At 38.9% G+C, this 21,413-nt stretch overlaps 1 protein-coding gene across 1 annotated transcript; it reads right to left on the bottom strand.

The window, feature by feature from the left end:
- Window positions 1-410: 410 nt before the first annotated feature.
- On the bottom strand, window positions 411-18,101 carry SUB1 (SUB1 regulator of transcription). Its single transcript, XM_061187689.1, has 5 exons — window positions 18,013-18,101; window positions 15,444-15,516; window positions 13,190-13,312; window positions 2,602-2,710; window positions 411-737 (listed from the first exon to the last, which is right to left on the bottom strand). Exons 2-5 carry the CDS (start codon window positions 15,513-15,515, stop codon window positions 658-660), a joined length of 384 nt encoding a protein of 127 aa, XP_061043672.1. The 5' UTR covers window position 15,516; window positions 18,013-18,101; the 3' UTR covers window positions 411-657.
- Window positions 18,102-21,413: the final 3,312 nt, after the last annotated feature.

The raw sequence follows: 21,413 nt of genomic DNA, 5'->3' as shown, positions 1-21,413 counted from the left end.
ATTGTAGTTCTCATATAATATTTTACTTACAAGTGCCTTATTGAGATAAGTAACATTTTGACAGTTTCAGACTTTCCAAATTAGCATAATATACTCAAGAAAAAGAGCAAAAAGCAAAACGAAAACTGAACATAACAAGTTATTAAAAGGAAAATGAAGTGAAGAAAAAAAGGGGAAAGTGAAATATCATTGGGGTGGGGGGAAAAGAAAAAAATCAAACAAGTCCAGATATTTGACTAGAAGGAAACAGATCAACCATGAATTTCACAAACCAAAATTTTCTAAATTCAATGCAATGCTAATCCTTTTGAACGTAAAAGCTGAGTTGAAACTAAAAGGTCGATAAACTGTTACTTTTGGCCTTAAAAAGTACCAACTTTTCTGATCAAAGAAGGCCACAACAGTTAAGATTGTATTACTTGATTTTATTTTACACTAGGTGGTGGACACAAAAGCAATCCTCCTTAATAAAATTGACAATTAGCTTCACTCAGAACATTTTTAATAATGCACATTTAAAAAAAAGTATTCATCTTACAAATTGTTCTGCAATCCAAATATACAATAGCGTGGAAAACAATGTTTAGAAAACAAAAGCCAATGTAAAAAGACAGATTAAAACAACTAGAACAGTACAGGTTTTACATGGCTCTGATTTTACAGTTTTCTTACTGCATCATCAATGTCAGAAATCTGTTCCTTCAGCTGGCTCCACTGCTCAGGATTTAAAGAAATACCTAAAAAAAAAGTTTAAAAATCAAAAAGTGAGTATCTACTTAAGCTCTCTTGAGGATTTTCATACTTCCAACTAAAATATTGTTTTATCTAAATTGCCATTTTGAATGGCACAATAGTACATTAAGAATCAAATCCCTTACATTTGTTAATTACACATTCATCACAATTACCTTAGCAGGTCAATCTTATACCCAGTTTTACTTTCAACATTGCATCCTGCATAATGCCTATTATACCCAGTGAGCGCAAATGATGATCTGAAGATTTATCTCACAAGAGCTTGCAAACTACCAGGCTATGTGGCCAGACCCAGATTCGGTATGTGACACCCCGTTTCTACAACCAGTTGTTTCCAACATTTGCTCAAAATTTCCACAGGAACTCAGCATGAATGACTCTGTGCTGAGTTCTTCCAGAAGCACTCACTTCACTTTGGAAAAATCCCCAAGACACAATCCAAACAGGACTTCTTAGACTGTGCATACTGGTTAAGAGTGCACTCTGGAGTCATGCTGCCAGGGTTCAAATCCCAGCCTCACTGTCACTAACTCTATGGCCTTTAAAAAATTAATTACCTCTAAACCTCAGTTTCCTCATCAGTAAAATGCTGCTTATAACTCAAAGGGTTGTTGTGAATAAATCAGCTAATGTGAATAAAATCTCAGCCTATCACCAGACACATAAACATTTAAAACATTAGCTAATGACATGTTCCTATTTAAGACATAAAAGTATGAACAGAAAGTACTTTGTGCTTTAAACTTACAACGTTCTAATGCTTGACCCTTATAAGCACAGAAATAAACTAGAATTGGAAGATTAATGAATTTCTCAGAAAACTGCTGGGAGGCCATGAAATTGAGAGGAAAGAGGAGAATATATTAGGGCAATACTTAGGAAGGGTTAATCAAATCATTTTAGTAAATGTTTACAGGAACAAGAAAAGAAATCTGGCATTGGCTACACTGGGACAACTTGAATGATCAATCCAGAAGTAGCCTGAAGAAGAAAAGGGTAGGAAAACATATAAAGGTTAAGTTTAATACAGTCAAAAATTACATGAAGCAAACAAGTGGTACTTTTCAAAATGACATGCAGGCAGAGTAGAAGAAAACAAGAAGGCATTTTTTTCATTAGCTAAGGATCAACCTAAAGTAGCTAACCAGCCAAATATATGAATTTCTGTTGGTACACAAATGTTCTGTAGCTATTTGGTGAATGAATAAAGCATGCTTCTGTGATGATGACATGCTTGGGACTGGATGAAGCAAAAATGGAAGGAGGACAAAGACCCACTTAAAGGATACCACCCTAAAGAATTTCTGTTTGGAGATGAACCAAAAGGAAACACTGTAAACCAGGATTTTCCAATCCTGATTTTACACCTTCCCAGTGCCCCCATTCTACTTCAGAATTGATGTAATCTTTTTAAAGGTACATCAAGTAAATTAGCAGCCAACTGAAGTGATATTAGGGGTATTACTGGGGGGAGGGAGGGAGATATTTCAACAAGCTTTATTTAAGACATTTCATTAAAATAAGTTAAGTGTCACGTCCAAAAAGGCTACAGGGACTTCCCTGGTGGTCCAGTGGTTAAGACTCCACGCTTCCACTGTAGGGGGCACAGGTTCCATCCCTGGTCAGGGAACTAAGATCCTGCATGCCACACAGTGTAGCCAAAAAAAAACAAAAAAAAACAAAAAGGCTACAGAAGATAAAGAGAATCAGCTCAAGGAGGATCTCCCATGCCCTATGCACCATCAACATTATTTCAATTTCAAATAAAGTCCAAACAATTTCAAGCTTAGATAATTTTAAATTTAGTCCCAACATTAGGACCAAATTCAGGAAATTAAATCTTACCTTTCCTTCCTGGTTTCATTTCACCTTCCGGATCCATCCAGTATTCTCTAATATCAATTAAGACTTTCCCTTTAAAGTCCCGAACACTGACATACCTCATTTTCCCAATCTGCAAAAGAAACAAAAACATAAAAAGGTGTTCAACAATGGCATCCATATTTATATTCACACTTGCTGCACACTCACTCTACTTTTAATCACAAAAATAATTACTATTCTCAATATCAAAACTACACCAAAGGAACTATCACTGTTAAAAAGAAATCTTTCTAAAAAGATGAAACAAAGCACATCTCACGTTTCCAATCACTTTTACATTAAATTGGGACATAAATAACAGAGTATTATTCAGCTTTAAAAAAGAAGGAAATTCTGTCACATGCTATTTACAACAAGGATGAACCTTGAGGACATTATGCTAAGTGAAATAAGCTCATCACAAAAAGATACATACTGGATGATTCCAGTACTTAATATGAGGTACCCAGGGACTTCCCTGGTGGCACAGTGGTCAAGAATCCACCTGCCAATGCAGGGACATGGGTTCGAACCCTGGTCCGGGAAGATCCCACATGCCACGGAGCAACTAAGCCCTTGCGCCACAACTACTGAGCCCACACACTGCAACTACTGAAGCCCATGCGTTCTAGGGCCCACGTGCTGCAACTACTGAAGCCCGCGTGCCTAGAGCCCGTGCTCTGCAACAAGAGAAGCCAACACAGTGAGAAGCCCGCGCACCGCAACAAAGAGTAGCCCCCACTCGCCGCAACTAGAGAAAGCCCCCACTCAGCAACAAAGACCCAATGCAGCCAAAAAATAGATAAATTTTTTAAAATTTCATATGCTTTAAAAAAAAAAATTACGAGGTACCTAGAATAGTCAGATTAAGATAGAAAGTGGAATGGTGATTACCGGGGGCTGGGGGGAGATCGGGAGAAAAGGGGAATTGTTATGTAACAGTTTTACAAGATGAAAATATTCTGGAGCTCCGTTTCACAATAAAGTGAACATACTTAACATTACTGTATGGTTAAGATGGTAAGTTTTATGTTAAGTGTATTTTTTTTTACCATAAAGATCATTACAAAGCAAAATCTTGCACAAACCACGACCACAGGAATCCACAGACTCAGCTAGCTACATTGGTTTAGCAACCATTCTGAATATAACAATCCAAAGTTCCAGTCAACAGTAACATGAGATAGCTTTTCCTTTTAGACATTCATTTCAAATAACTTCTTTTCAATATTGTACTGGAAATACTAGCAATAAAGCAAGAAAAAGAATGAAAAGGATGATGTAAAAACAAAAATCATCAACAGAGAAATCTAAGAAGTCCTAAAAAATAATTACACTCCACTTACAGTCTCAAGCTGAGAACTTAAAACTGTCCACAGAAAACTATTTTTCAAAAACCTTCTACTGCTGCTTAACACAAACTACAGATTGCACAGGGAAGGAAAAGGCTTACTCAACTAAGTGTCTATAAGCACTTTCCAGGATATCTGATCAAAACCTCTACTACCTCTACCTATCTGACTCATTTTAAACGTACTCTTCAATCTTCCTGACTTAAATACTAGCTATGATCTTGTGCTTGAAACACATCATCATGTAAAAGTTGCTTTCCCTACAAACCTGGGTCCCTTAATGATTAAATAATCCCTTTTATTGGGATATCAAGTATTGTTATAGTAGAAGCACAGTTGTGCTGAAACAAGTACACATTTATGGCTTCCATCTTGCCTATGTCCTCTCAGGCTGCTTTTTCTTGTCTCAGGTCTTGTTCATTTTCGTTCTCAAATTTCTCGTCCCACTGGTGTGGCCCCTATTTGCAGGGTATGCCTCATGCTTTATGGAGAAAATACAGTCCATCCGGTGTGGTTAAGTGCCTTCAAATCTCTCTTCTCAGTACTTACCCACATCTTCATCAATTCTTAAGTTCTTTACCTTTTGTATGCCATTTCTTGCATATACAGCTGACCCTTGAACAACTCAGAGGTTAGTTCAAGTATAATTTATACCTCGGCCCTCCACATCCGAGGATTAAACCAACCACAAACCATGCAGTATTTAGTACTGAAAAATATCTGTGTACAAGTGGACCCAGGCAGTTCAAACCTGCATTATTTGAGGGTCAACTGTACATTCTTTCCCTTTCCGCTGGTTTCTTATCTACCATTTCCAAACATGCTCATTCTCCTCTTTCTATAAGGCATTTTCCCTAATCTGCATTGTATAACTTTCCTCATGTTTCCTTCCTCCCTTTATTGCTAATCTTTGAAAGGCAAGAATTGCTGTTTCCATTGATTAAACTCCCAATGCCTATGCTAAAGTCACCAGTGATCTTACTGTCATTTTTAACGGCTTATTTTTTACAGTCCTCTTTGTGTCCCCTAGTGCCTGTCATACCAGGTTCCCAGCAAACTGTTTTAATGGATGAACTAAATAAATAAGACCAAAATAATTATCACAGTGAAACTCCCAATAGTGATTTATAACACTGATTTAATACCTAACAAATTTTTAAGTATCTTAGGCACCTACAGCACTGAACTGAACATTGTTTCATTTTGGTTTTTAAGGTAAGCTCATGTGACAGATGAATAGATAAAATTAAAATACACTGAAAACCTACTAGAGTAATATTGATCAGGTAAGTCAAGTAAGCATTCAGTGTGGGCTTGAGTAGTGGAAGAGACTTCGAGCGGTGGAATTTGACCTTGAAAAATGACAGGCCATTAATTAAGCAAAAGGGAGAAAAAAGTGAAAGATACAATACTGATGAGATTCAAAAGATAAGAAAGATACAATACTGATGAGATTCAAAAGGCTGAATAGATAGAACTATACTGAAAAGGACTTGAAAAGCCAGGAAGAGAATTCTGAAGCCTTTATAGGTCCCTGAACTAAGGACAAAAAAGAAAGAAAAAAAGAAAACCAGAAGCAGAAAAACAGGGTTACAACTTTAAAATTTCACTAGAAAAAAAGTTAAAGATCAAGACTGAAAGCAATCTTTTTTTCAAAAACAGATATAAGTATATGAACAGCATTTTACCAGTCTTAAATTAGTAATAACAAGTACTCAGTTATTTTATGTAAAAAGCATGGTACAATACAGTTAACACAACACATTGTTAGCTAGCTTCACTTCTACCCTCGATCCCTAGAAACTTCTAACAAGCTTCCTCAACCACAATTTCAATGAGGTGTGCATAAATGTTTTTGTTTGCTACAGATGAACTTAAAAAGAGGCATTTTCTTTCTCCCAAACGTGACTGACCATCCACGTACTTAAAACTTTGTGAATTTACAAGTTGAAGTCCCTGATCACTCTTCAAATAACTTGTGTTTGACTATTCTAAATAAGAAATTATACAAAGTAGGGAAAAGGTATAGGTCAATAAACTGACTCTTAAAATCTGGCAATAATGATTCAGGGAACACCAGCACCAAAGAACTGTGGGGGTGAAAGGAGGGGAAGCCTGAGGACGCAGACCAACGCTGCTCTACCAACATCTGAACCCCTTATTGTAACCAAAAACTTACTGTGCGTTTTCTTTTATATACTGCCCCTTAATATATTCAGTGTTCACTTTATTTTTTAATTTTTTTCTCCAGTGTTCATTTTAGCATAAAAAGCTTTAATGCGAATTTTCAAATAAAGATGGGCCCTACAGAAAACTGCACCACGTTTATCCTATGACTTTTCATTCTCCCAGCCCAAAGCACCAAATCCACAGTATGCACATTCATTCCAGAGTTTAAGCAATAGAGGCATTAGAGGAAAAAGAAGAGTCAGAAGGATACTTTGCCCCTAACATCAGGAATAAAAGCAAGGATGTCTGCTCTCACCACTTCTTTTCAATATTGTACTGGAAATACTAGCAATAAAGCAAGAAAAAGAATGAAAAGGATGATGTAAAAACAAAAATCATCAACAGAGAAATCTAAGAAGTCCTAAAAAATACATATGTAACATATAAATATATAAAATATAGACTATATGTTATATATATACTTAACATATATTATGTAATGTTGTACATATTGTTTAGCAATGAACTGGAAAATGAAGTTAAGAAACAACACATTTTTAAAAAGTGGTTCTGAAGAACCTAGGGGCAGGACAGGAATAAAGACGCAGATGTAGAGAATGGACTTGAGGACACGGGGAGGGGGAAGGATAAGCTGGGACGAAGTGAGAGAGTGGCATGGACTTAATATATACTACCAAATGTAAAACAGATAGCTAGTGGGAAGCAGCTCAGTGCTCTGTAACCACCTAGAGGGGTGGGATTGGGAGGGTGGAAGGGAGGGAGCCGCAAGAGGGAGGAGATATGGGGATATATGTATATGTATAGCTGATTGACTTTGTTATACAGCAGAAACTCACACACCATTGTAAAGAAACTATACTCCAATAAAGATGTTAAAAAAAAAAAAGAAATCAAAAGAAACAATACATTTGCGATAGAATCGAAACACAAAATACTTAGGAATAAATTTAGCAAAAGATGTACCAGAAAAATCACAAAACAGAGAAATCAAAAAAGATCTAAATAAATGGACAGAGATACCATATTCATGAACAGGAACTTCAATATTGTCAAGTTGCCGACGCTCCCCAAATTGATCTTCAGCTTTACCCAATCCCAATCAAAATCCCAGTAGACTTTTTGATAAAAATTGACAAGCTGATTATAAAATGTGTATGAAAATACAAAATACAAAGAATAGCAAAAATAATTCTGAAAGTGAAGAACAGTGTTAAAGGGCTTACACTACCTGATTTCAAGACTCACCATAAAAGCATAGTCATTAAGACAGTGTGGTACTAAAGACAGACATAGAGATCAATGGACTACAACAGAGTTTAGAAATAGATAAATATTTTGTATATTTACTGATTTTCTTTAAAGATCCAAGGTGATTCAACAGGAAAAGAATAGTCTTTTGAACAAATGGTACTGGAACAACTCGATTATCTGTACAGGGGTGAAAAATCAGTCTCAACCCCTATCTCACACTATACACAGAAGAAACTAATTCTACATGGATTAGAGACCTAAACATGAAAGTTAAAACTATAAAAAAACTATAAAACTTAAAATGTAGCAAAAAAAACACTGGCAAAAATTTTGTGGCACTGGGGTAGAGAACTATATCTTAAACATGAAACAAAAAGCATTAACCAAAAAAGCAAAAAATTGATGAAAATGGACATTTTCAAAATCAAAGCTTTTTAAAGATACTTAAATAAAAAAAGTAAACCACAGACTCAGAAAATATTCACAATACTTGTATCTGACAAAGGACTTGTATTTAAAATATTTTTTAAAAACCCCTCAAATTCAATGAATCAAATGACCTTTTTTTAATAGGCAAAAGATCTGAATAGAATCTTCAAACAAAAATATAAGACATTAGGGAAATACAAAGTAAAACTACACATCCATTAATTAAAGTGGATAAAATTTTTAAGACTGGTAATACCCAGTGAGGATGTGCAGCAATTGGAATCTCATACACTGCTGGTGGGTCTGTAAAATGGTACAGCTACTTTGGAAAACAGTTTGACAGTTTCTTAAAGTTAAACATACACTTAGCCTATGACCCAGCAAATACATCTGGTGTTTACCCAAAAGGCGAAAATGTCCACAAAAAGACCTGTACAAGAATATTCACAGCAGCTTTATTCCTAGTATCCCCAAACTAGAAACAACCCAAATGTCCACCCAAAATGAATGGATAAATGAACTGTAGTACAATCATACAATGGAATACCAATCAGCAATAAAAAAGAACCACTGATACTTGAAACAAGGAATGATCCCAAAACATTATGGTGAGCAAAGGATGCCAGACACAAAACAATACAGACTGTATGATTCCATTTATATGAGGCTCTAGAACAGGCGAAATAAATCTCTAGGGACAGAAATTACATCAGTGCTTACCTGGGGAAAGGGAATGGACTATAAAGGGAGGTCTAGAGGGAACTTTCCAGGGTGATGGAAACGGCCTCACTACAAAAGCATGTACGTTTAGAGAAAGACAAATATCATGATACTGCTTATATGTGGAATCTAAAAAAATGGTACGAATGAACCTATTTACAAAACAGAAATAGAGTCACAGTTGTAGAAAACAAACTTATGGTTACCAAGCGGGGGGAGGGAGGGGAGGGATAAACTGGGAGATTGGGATTGACATATACACACTACTATATATAAAATAGATAACTAATAAGACCCTACTGTATAGCACAGGGGACTCTACTCAATACTCTGTAATGACCTATAGGGGAACAGAATCTACTTGGGCTGGCCAAAAAGTTCGTTCGGGTTTTTCTGTAACATGTTAGGAAAACCCCAAAAGAACTTTTTGGCCAACCCAATAAAAAGAGTGGATATATGTATATGTACAACTGATTCACTTTGCTGTACAGCAGAAACTAACACAACACTGGAAATCAACCATATTCCAATAAAAATTAAAACAAAAAAATAAAATTTTAAAAAGCATGTACTTTTTTTTTTACAGCTCACCAAATTATGCTTTAAATGTGTGCATTTTATTGTATATGGACTGTATCTCAATAAAGTTTATTTTTAAAAAAAGAAAAGAACTTGCCCAATAGTCACCTCTTCCTTGAGGAGAAATAAAGCTGACAAATTCTTACCAAAAAAAAAAACAAAAAAACTAACCACAGAAAAATGAGGAGGTAGTAGTATAGATATAATTAAAGGTAGAAAGAATAAAGATCACTGCACTTACATGTCATAGGAGAAAACAATCACACAACAGAATGCATGTATTTTCACACACACATAATCTGGAGGTTAACGGGAAAAGAATAATATGTACGTCATACAGAACAGTGATTCTTAAATTTTTTTTGATTTCCTGTCCCCTTTGGGGTACTGATGGTTATAAATAATCCCTTCAATACAAAAAAATCCAAATAAAATATTAATTTCATGGACTCCCAAAATAAACCCCCAGGTTAAGAACACTTGACTCTGTAATAACATAATTTAAAAAGTAACAGGTTTATCCTTAAAATCATCAAATCAACTAAAGCAGTATTACTGATCCTTTGTGCTGAACTTTGAAGATGAATAGGGATCCCTCTGAAGAAGAATAGGGATCAAAGTCCCCTGCCTCAATCATTCTGACCTTTTAAGACACAGGTACTAAGTAATTACAAGATAGTTCTCCAATCCACATCACATAAGTCATCTCAGGTAAATTATATCCCTTTGGAACCAAATTCTCAAAATTTCAGAGCTGAAGAAACCAGACAAAAGCAAGCATCTAGTAGTATCTCCTCTCTACTCAGGAATCTGCCCACATCATCCCACAGCTTAAAAGATTAGCATAGTGACTTTCCTTGGGCACAATTCTCTTCAAATATTACATTTAGAGAGCTGCTTATGTTTGATGCACATTGCTTTTCCAAAATTTAAGATCATTTCCTCCAGTTCTATTCTCAAGAGGTGGGTATTTAGGTAAAAAAAAAAAACAAAAAAAAAAAAACCCTGTCTTATGGCTACTAAGCAATACTCAAACAACTTTAATTTAGATTTTAGATTGGTCTTTGGTAAAGTATACCTGATAACCCAGGGCCTTAAAGATACTAGCAATGTCTAAAAAAGTTCCACTCTGGGAGCCGTCTTCAAGGCATTTCTTGTAAATGAAAAATATAGGAAACATATATCTCTATTTTTTTAATTAAATAAATAGAATTTTTTAAAACTTTACAAAACACAATGAGCATAATTGATTTTCCTTCCAAAAACCCCATCCTTCACCTGTCTTTCCTAATAAAATTATCAAACCATTATTACTAATAAAAATGAAGTCCTCTTTTTAAATTACATAACCAATGTATTCACTAGGTCTGTGAAAAGTCACTCTGAAAATCAGGCCTATATGATCCTCCTAAAGGCACTTTCAAAAGGGTGAGGAGTCTAATGGCCTTTGAGGCTTGGGAACCTTCCAAATGAGGGCTTAAGAACTGAACTCACTTCTTTTGTGAGATAACCTCCCTATAAAAAAAGAACTGGGGCTTCCCTGGTGGCGCAGTGGTTGAGAATCTGCCTGATAATGCAGGGGACACGGGTTCGAGCCCTGCTGGGAAGATCCCACATGCCGCAGAGCAACTAGGCCCGTGAGCCACAACTACTGAGCCTGCGCGTCTGGAGCCTGTGCTCTGCAACAAGAGAGGCCGCGACAGTGAGAGGCCCGTGCACCGCGATGGAGAGTGGCCCCCGCTTGCCGCAACTAGGGAAAGCCCTCACACAGAAACGAAGACTCAACACAGCCAAAAATAAATATAAATAAATAAATAAAAATATTAAATATCCTGTGTCAGTAAGTTTACCATTTAAAAAAAAAAAAAAAAAAAAGAACTGGTTTCCCAAAACTGCTCTAATAGAATGAAATCTCTAAATGTGGGCCCTAGTTTCTTTATCTGTACAATCGGGAGTAAGGGAGACAAGATGAAATCCATTAATAGGCCACAGATGCTCTATTATCCAAGTACAAGCAGGCATACAGTGAACAGAATTGATCAGAGAAAAGCCCAAGATAATTGCCAAGCAAATACTTGGAAGTTTTTACCTTTAGTACAAACATTAAGTTTAAATATTCCAAAGCAGTCCTTCATTCTATATAGGAGGAAAGTCTATGAAAGGAAGGGATACTTTCTTGCAGATTTTACATTTCATTCTGCCCCTTAAAATAGCTTCCCACTGCACTTAGAATAAAACTAAAACTCCTAAAACTGGTCTCCCAATAGGAAAGCCCTGAAAGATCTGGCCTTCACCTTCCTTATCAACTAGACCTCCTACCTACACTCTCAGCCAACTTTCTAGGCTCCAGGCACAAGGGCTTCATAATTCCTGCACAATCTAAGCTCTTTCCCACTTCAAGGCAACTGCACATTCTCTATCAAATTAATCTAATCTGCTCCTAGTTCCTCTAAAATATACAAAAGTCAGAAGACTAAAACCCGTAAAAATCGATCTGCATTTTGTCACTTTTCTTTTTTACATAATTTTTAATTAAAAAATGTATGTATTTAAGATTTATGATTCAATGTACATATTCTGAATGAAAGACTACTACACTCAAGCTAACATATCATCTCCTTATACTTACCATTTTTTGTATGATCAGTGCGCCTGAAAATCTACTTAGTACATCTCCAATGTTCAATACAGTATTAAGCATAGCTAGCATGTGTCTACTTCTTTATCTAGAGTTATAACAAGACAAAACTGAGTAAAAATATCCAACTTCTATTTTCCCATTCTCACATTAATCCTGGTACTGTCTTTCATCAGTCAGTTTAAAAAAAAGAAAATAAGAATAAGTGCACACACACACACGCCTTACTTTACAGTCAAGTAAATGTTTGCAGTCTCATTTTATCCAATCTTCTGACTTCGACTAATACTAATGTCTCCTTGAAACGCTTATCTTGTTTATGCTCCCACAAAGCACTTATTTTTTTCTTGCTCCCATTACTGTACTCTTCCTATTTTCCTTCACCTTCTCTAACCTATATCCTTTTTTCCTTCCATCCTGAATATCACAAGACATGTCCTCAGTCACCTCCTCTTCTCCCTCTGGTTTATACTTACTTCAGTGGAAGGTTTCAGTCAACCATACTAATGATCCCACATGAACAGTTCCCAACTAAGCCTTCTAGGTTCTAAAGCAGAGACACTTTATCACACTTACAATCAGATCCAAAAGGCCAAACTTAACCACCTCTGCCATTAAAACTAATTTATTTTCCTCGTATCTATCAATGAAACCTTCATCTCTATTGTCTCTCAAATTTAAAACCAGTCTTCATTGATTGCTTCATTCCTCTAGTCCATTCTTCCTCACCAGCGATCTTAATCATCACTATTTCATCTTCTGGAAAAACCATCTAAGCCCTTATCACCTCACATAATTTATCCCCACTGCCTCTCCCATAAATCCTTCTTGTACCATGATGCTAATAACAAGTCTCTCTAAAACAAGATAAGAAACCCAAGGAAAGAAGCTATGCCAGTCCTGAGTAATTTCATCAAAGCCCTCTAATGAACTTCCCTCACTTTACCTCACTACTCAACCTTAATCCCCACAATATATAAACTGAGGGCCCATTTTAGTAAACCCATTCACCCTTTCTGTTATCAAGCCAAAACTAGGCAGGTCATATTGTTGTTTCCCCTCCAGTAACATCCTATCCATACTTCACAGCCCAATACTAGACCTACCTCCTCCAAGCTGCTCTCTAAACGTGCAGTTCTCAATCTTTTTTTGCATTTCTCTAACTTTTAAATTCCCATTGTTTTAAATACAGCAAAACTACAGAACTCTAGATTTCAACAATCATCTAGCATCATATAAATTGCTTTCATTTCTACTAACTTGTTATTATATTTCAAGGAATATCCTTAGTCAAGAGAATTATAACATACATAAAAGATTATTATGCATTATCAGATTAAGGTACTTTTAACATTCTTTAGATCAAGCCAGGTAATAATTCCTCTGGAACTAAGGAAATAACCTACTTTACCTGAAACATGTTATCATCTCTGCTGCTGCTGCTCTGCTTAGAAGATGACAGGGCTCTGGAAGTTTCACCAGTCTTTTGCTTCTTTACAGGTTTTTCTGGAGCAACTTGCTTTTTCCTCTTTAACTTGAAAGAAAAACAAGAAAATGGTTAAAATCTGCATAAGAACAAAACACATCTCAGGTTCAAAAGATTCCATTACTTTTCAAGACTTAAAGGATCAAAACACTCCATTTATTAATTAAAAAAATCATAAATATATACACAAGCAAGTTTCACTTGACAACAGAACTATGAAACTAACCTAGCACTGCTATCTAATACAGTGTTTTCAAACTGTGCTCTCAGAAACCCAAAAGATATTTCAGGCATTAGAGTGGTATTCACCAGAGAAACAGTTATTTTATAGACTGGGATCCCTCATAAAATTTCTTTGGGAGAGAAAAAAGATGGGGGTACAGGGGCTGCTGCTTTTGAATAAACTTAAACTTTTGGAAACCACAAGTCTAGTAAACTAGTCAGTTACTTATTTTTACAAAGAAAATGTACTAATTAGGAAGAATACAACCAACTTATGATTATTTATGCCTCTGCCAATTCCAAAAGGGACTTAAATTGGCTTAGCAAGTTTATGAGTAGGCAAAGCTAAGAAAAGTATTTTGTACTGGGCACCAGAGGTCAACAACTCATCACAAAACTTCCTCATCACAAAAAAATCACTTAAGATAAACAGTAATGTGTTACACTAGCATTCAAAATCAAAACAATGTTTTAAAAGCAGCATTACTCTAAAAGTTTTTCATATAACTTCATTCTCAAAATGAGCTAACAAGGACTTCCCTGGTGGCGCAGTGGATAAGACTCCACACTCCCAATGCAGGGGGCCTGGGTTCGATCCCTGGTCAGGGAACCAGATCCCACATGCATGCTGCAACTAAGAAGCCCTGGAACCACAACTAAGGAGCCCACCTGCCACAACTAAGACCCGGTGCAACCAAATAAATTAATTCATTAATTTTATTTATTTATTTATTTTAAAAATGAGCCAACAGTCCATGAAATCCAGTAGAGTTCCCAATCCAAACAGTAGAGGGCAGTCATGTTCCTTAGTGGAAGGTATAAACTATTAATGTTTTACCAAATTATGTGACGCTAGGTAAAATACTGATATAATGTATGTATTTATGTATACAAACTGAAAGACTGGATTCATTTAATGTAAGTGCTTACAGGATTAACAGTATTATTTGGGATAAATAGCAAAAATTACCTCAGCTCAATAAGCAGAAAGCAATTATTCTTTTTGTCAGGGTCTATATAGTCCCTGTGGAATGGCACATACCTGGCACATAAAAGCTCAATAAAAAACTTGTTAAATCAATGTATTCAAATGCTATACTGTGTGCAAGTTAAAAAACTAAGAGACATTCCCTTCTCGAATATAGCCATGCATGCTCTTTGAAGTTTTTTTTCTACCTTCCAGGTGATATTATACTATGTACTTCCCTATAAAAGTCCATCTCCTCCAAGATTCTCATATAAGCTCTCTTTTCTTTTAACTAACACTGCTAACTGAGCTCAGAGACACAACTATGTAAGGTTCTAGGAGATAAAGGACAATTCTGAGTGGAAGAAGCCCTGACTACAGTGTGAGATGCTCAGTTAAGCTTATAGCACAATTATCACCTAATGCAGAAAAAGCCTCTTCTATCAAAATGGGTAATTTCATGTTAGCTTCGCTGGGTGTTGATTTAACTAAAAGGAGGGGACCAGAGTAAATAACATTCTAATTTAAAATGTACCAAGCCAAATTTTATGTAATCCTTGAAGGCTGGATAAACATCAAGGCTGAGAAGACTGTCAAACTGACATCTGCTTTCAAAGAGTTCAGATAATTTGGCTCAACAACTACACAAAATACCTACAGATCAGGAAGATTACTAAATAATGGCAAATAATGGCTTTGGCCTAAATCTAGTGCTATTCCTCTAGGGAGCCTTAGGAGTCCTAAAAAGCCACAACAGGAAGCTTGTTAACGTCAGAAGACTTGCTCAAGTCTGACGTGGGGCTTGGCGTGTGCGTGTACAACAAGCACCCTAGGCACTTTAGTCAAGTGGTTCAGGGGCCATCTGCACTTTCAGAAACATCCATCCAGGCTCTCATTTTAAAATTCTGATATGCTGTGCAGTCCTTCAGAACTGGATGTGGGCAATACTGCTGAATTAAGTATCACAAAAATCACATGGTGTATAGTCACCTTTTTGTCAACTTCACTGTCAGAATCACTGCCAGAAGAGCTTGAAGAAACAAGTTCCTTTGACTTCGGCATTCTGAAAGAAAAATACATTACGTAAATAATTCATAATTTGCTCTATTACCTTCAACTTAACTCTCCCCCAATCAAAGATTCAAGAAGTTCCACAGTTCTTTCTACCATTTTTGGTACTGGAGTTATTACACTGAGCACAGAAGTTATGCTCTTAATCTATGCTCTTCCAAATTGAAAATAACATGCAAAGTGAAGAGTTCTGAACCCAGCAAGAAGAACTAAATGTCATACACATCTCATACTCCTACACCTCTCTCTTTCTCAAAGTCAATGGGGCTTTTTATACTTCATTTTAGCAGGGTTAGATGTTTACGTTTAGGGTAAACTGCAAAAGGCAGCTGACAGCAATCACTGTTAAAACCAAGAAGAAATATGAAAAATTCTCAGTACTGCTTTATACTTGCCACTGAGGAGACTTATGTACAATTATTCACTGCCGGAACTGATATCAACTTACACACAGCATGGTGAACAACTGTACTATACAGATGTCAATATCTAATTAGTTTTACCATTATAATCCTATTTTTCATATTTTGTATATGTTCTTAATTTTTTTGGCTTTTTGACCATGCCAATCAACGGAGCAAGTACTGAATCAAAGTTATACAAAATTCACAGTTCATTTACATTTTACACTGATTTTCTACTCTGGAATACAACTAAAATTTGAAGAATCTGCTTATGGGAGGGGCAAAACCTTTCCTCCAATTCCTACTATGACCCTAGTTCCCCAGGTCCCCCCAGACAGAGGTACATAGGCCAGTGCCTTGCTTTCCCTGTGGATGTTTACAGAGTGCCTGAGGGCAAGGCAGAGTCTTGTGCTTCTATGTTTCCCAAAATTCAAGGAATTTCACGCTGTACCTCTTTTCAAAGCACTTACAATACCAAGTGGTAAAATGCTTATTTTCAAAACAAGTATCTTTTGCTCTCTCCACCTCCATCTCAGTAGAGACTTAAGTCCTATTAACTTCTGTATGCCCTAAAGGGTCCAATATACACAACACACACTATAATGTTTGCTGAAAAAAGGGGGGGAAAAAGACTTCAAAAAAACCATAAATAATCCAGATCTCGACTAAACTTGCCATTAGCAAGGGCACTGAATGTATCCCAAAACAGGAAGTCAAGGTAAAAGAAATGGGCCATCCCTAGCCTAGCCACTAAATTCAAAAAGCTCAAACCATGCCGAAGCCAGCCATGTTGATTTTATCTGGCAATTTCTTGATGCCAAGAGTAGTAAATTCAGAGGGGAGCAAGCAATATTTATAGCCACGTTTTATACATTAATCCTGTTACTGCTCCGCTTTCCAACCTAATCTCCAAAATCAATTTAGTTGTTTTTCATGCTAGCTAATAATGCCAAGAAGCATTTTTTTTAAAAGGTAATCCAACTGAACGTACCCTGTTTTTCACTTTGAAACGGTCAGGCATAACTATACCATCTGTTCATGAAAGGTTCCTCGGGGCCTAAGATCATTTCAAAGAACCACCTCGTGTTTAACCCAAATAAGTCCATCCGACACGAAAACAAGGTAACGGTAACTAAAGCCAGGCTGTTTGAACTTCTAACAAAATATATTTTCACTTTTACTTAATGAGCCTTTACCGTTCAAGGGGAAAAAAGCGGGGGCAGGGCGGCAGGCTTGCAATTCTGGCGAGGCGCTACTAACAGCGCTGGTGTGGAATATATACAAAACACAACTTAAAAAATGAAATCTCCGATCTCTGATGAAGGCATGGGGAAGGAGGGATTAGAAAACAAGAGGTGAAAACAAACTAGGACTAAAAGGCACGCGAATTCGGTACAACACGAGGGTGATAAGCACCAACACGGAGGAAGGGGGCCGCGCGACGCCAGGCAGCTGCCAGAACCCCGGGGCTGACAACGCCTTGGGCGGTGGGAGACAGGTCGGTCGGAGGGGGCGTGGGAGGCGGCGAAATGCGGAGGAGACGGCGTGGGAGAGGAGGGACTTGCACCAAGCGCCATTTTCTTCCCTCGAACAGCTCACTGCCCCCCAGCAAAGCCGCCGTTCACTCCCCCAGCGCCAGTCTCCCCCGCCGCACCGCCGGCCTTCCTCCGACCGGGTGCCCCCTCCTGGGGGCAGGGATGAGGACCCCGGAGAGCCCTTGGGGAGGCGCAGGCCCCGCACGCGCCCCCGCCCGGGCCGCCGCTGCATTGTCCCGGGGGCACCCCGGCCCCCTTCCCGCGGCTCCTCGCCCCCGCCCGGCACCGCCTACCCCGCCGACCCTGGGCCGTTCCCGGGGGCCAGCTTCGGGGGCCGAGAAGCCTGAAGCGCGTGGGGCGCGGGGTCGGGGACGAGGAGGGGACCGGGGAGGCCGAGGAAGCATGGGGGAGATCAGGCAGCGCCGCCATTTCCCGCGGCCGTCGTCGACGAGAGGGACCGGCGCTGCGGGCGCGCAGCCGCCGGGCTGGCAAGGTGAGGGCCAGCCGAGGGCGGTTTCGAGGGGGTGGGGGCGGGGTCCGAGCACTCACGCTCCGCTCCTGTAGCCGAACTGCCTCCAGCTCGCTCGCTCGCTCGCTACTGACAGAGAAACGGAAGTGACGGCAGCAAAGAGACGCCGGCCCCGCCCCGCTGAGACCACGCGCACGTGATGGGGCGTGGCCTCCCCTCCGAAACCAACACCGAGACCCTTTCCAGGGCCTTAAAGGGACCGCCCCTCATCCTGAACCGATGCCACGGAAGTGAGATGCGGCGAAGATTGGATTTAACTTGTGAGTGAGTGAGGGAACGAATAAAACATGAATGACAAGCACCGAGCTTTGCACTTGTTCCATAAATGTTTCTTGTATTAAAGTGAAATGTCTGAAAAAGATCGAAAAAGGTCAACACTTCTGGCCCATTTTCCGAGAAATGATCCTTGCCTGCCACCCCCTACTCTGGTATTTAATCCCGGCTAGTAAAATCCGAGGGAAGGAAGCCAAAGTCATAACGTTTAATGCCAGAAAGTGCGGAAAGTCTTTGCAGAAGTCCTTGGCCACACACCCACACACATTCCTAAACTGAAGTCCTGGGAAATTCCCTGGCGGTCCAGTGGTTAAGACTCGGCGCTTTCTCTGCCAGAGCTGGGTTCAATCCCTGGTCAGGGAACAAAGATCCGGAAAGCCACTGGGCAAAAAAAAAAAAAGTACCTCAACTGAAGTCCTGGAGGTGTAAGGTAGTTCACAGAAGGCAAGAGAAATCCATACTACAAGCAGGAATATGGCTAATAGAGTCTTTTTTTTTTTTAAACTTATTGATCCTTCCATGCTGATAAGAATGTTCTGTTTACAAGTTCTCTAGGGTTTTACATCAACTAAACCAACAGAACAATGAATTATTTTCAAAGAAGTTTTAATATTATTGCAAATCTAAAGAATGTCACTTTTTTTTATTAATTAATTTATTTATTTTTGGCTGTGTTGGGTCTTCGTTTCTGTGCGAGGGCTTTCTCCAGTTGCCGCAAGCGGGAGCCACTCTTCATCACGGTGCGCGGGCCTCTCACTATCGTGGCCTCTCTAGTTGCGGAGCACAGGCTCCAGACGCGCATGCTCAGTAGTTGTGGCTCACGGGCTTAGTTGCTCCGCGGCATGTGGGATCTTCCCAGACCAGGGCTCAAACCCGTGTGCCCTGCATTAGCAGGCACATTCTCAACCACTGCGCCACCAGGGAAGCCCCTAATAGAATCTTTGAATCTATGTTTAAAGAATGCCGACTATAGCTAAGAATATATATTCAACACACATTTATCAGGCACCCACTATGTTCCAGGTACTGCAATGAGGCACTTTGCATATAATTATCATCCTAACAAGCACTTTCCAACGTAGGAATGATTATTCTCTCCATTTTCTAGATGAAGAGACCAAGGGTCAAAAAGTTTAAATAAGCTCTGCTCTAGGTTGTACAGGGAGTGAATCATGATTCAAACCCGGCACTGCCTGAGTCCCACTGCTTACTGTAGACTGAGGCAGATTGCAAATGCTCTAGGCCACTTCTATTCATTCAGTGTCAGGTTAGATGACCACTTTTTAAAAATGAAACACTTGCTGTATAATTCCTTTTATACAACATTCCAAAAAAGGCAAAAATAATCCATGGGGATCTAGGTCAGGTTACCCTTGGGGGATATCACTTGGAGTGAGTATGATGGAACCTGTGGGGGTGCTGAATACATCTTGGTCTGGGTGGTGGTTAGACAGGCACGTACGGATGTAAAAATTTCACTTAATATTCGTGCATTTTACATTATACAAGATACACTTCAATGAGAAAGATGAAAAAGTCAAAAATAAAAATATGAAAATTAGACTGTAAAAAGATGAAACTCACTCAGGAACCACTGTTCCAGCATGGTAGCTTGCCAGCCTGGAGTTTACACACCCAAATGCAGTTAAGGAAGCACCTTCAATGACTATGGCCAGCTGACCTAAGTTCCCTTGGACTTTGTAGGGGGTGTCTGATTGGATGAGCTCATACAGTGGGGTAACTAGAAGATTAGCAGGTGGCCTGGGCCCTGGTAGCCATGGATATGGTTCTCTCTCGAAATCTGGATGCTGGATGAGAAAGGACAGAGTTCAGGGCACTGGTTGGAGTCATGTGACTCACAACCTCCTCTCCCTATCTTCCAAGAAAGAGCTACAACTCTCTTTACTCAAGTGTAGGAAACTGCCCAAAGGTCCTTCCCCAGTTTATTCACTCATTTCATAAACAATGTATTCAGCACCTACTATACGCCAGTGCTGCTCTAAGTGCTGGGAATTCAAGAATGAACAAGACTGACAGGGTCACTGTAAACTCATGGAGCAGACAATAGCAAGTAAAGAATTAAATAGAGTTGGTAATTTCAGATAAGTGCTATAAAAAATAAAAGAAAAACAGGATGATGCAGTAAAGAGTGTTGGGATGAGGTTAATTGAGATCTGAAAGGGATGAAGTGGGAGTATTCGGGCAAGGACCCTAATGAAAAGAGCAGCCAGGGTAAAATTTGGGTGCTGGGGGTTCTAAGCAGAGAAAGCAGCTGTGCAAAGACCCTAGGGTTAAGATGAGTCTAAAGAATGGAAAATTCTCTTGATGTAGAACTCCACTGGAGACCATGGGCTGTACAGAGGTGGAGCCCACACAGCAGCTCCCTAGGCTCAGTGCCAGGGCTGCCCAAGCCCCAGGAAGCGCTGGCTTTGCAGAGTTACAGGAGCCCAGTTCTGGCCTTTCTCCAAGATCCAAGACAGCGCCTCCTCACCTATCACTGCCTCTTCCTCCTCACCTATTACTACTACTAATTAGCACCAAGGAATCCCGCAGCTTCCCTCCAGCTGGGTCTGTGCTCAGATGAATAGATCTATGTCAGCCGAGAATTTGTTTTTTGAGGTATCACTATACATGAAATAGTGCAAGACTCCATATAATTGTCAAATGAAAGCTATAACCATAAATGCTATCAAATGCTTCACAGAGAGCTGGACCTGTGAATTGGAATACACTGAGGATGCTTTGAAGAGAACAGCCTTAATCTTGACCTGGGGAGATGAGAACATTTGGAGTGGGAAAAGAGGAAAACTCTGAGCTAGGTATGACCACAAAATGAGTAAGACACATTGAGAGGCTATGAGCAGTCAATTCTGTCAGTGTAGAGAGCTGGCATAGAGGAAGAGTAGGAGATTCATCTGGAAAAGTGGGTGAAGCCAGATGGTGAAGGGCCCTAAATGAAGTCCAAGGAGTTTGGATTTTATCCCATGTGAAAAAGAAGAGAATGAGTGTGGCATGTCTTGGATGATATAAAGATTGCAGTCAGCCCCAAAATATGCCACTTTGGCCCATCGATTATTTTGAATTAAAATTACTTAAGAAACAGCAGATATAAGAAGGACATTCAGGGATTTCCCTGGTGGCGCAGTGG

The sequence above is a fragment of the Eubalaena glacialis genome, chromosome 4, assembly GCF_028564815.1.
Source record: "Eubalaena glacialis isolate mEubGla1 chromosome 4, mEubGla1.1.hap2.+ XY, whole genome shotgun sequence".
In the NCBI taxonomy this organism is placed as follows: domain Eukaryota; kingdom Metazoa; phylum Chordata; class Mammalia; order Artiodactyla; family Balaenidae; genus Eubalaena; species Eubalaena glacialis.
This window is presented reverse-complemented; position numbering and strand designations above follow the sequence as displayed.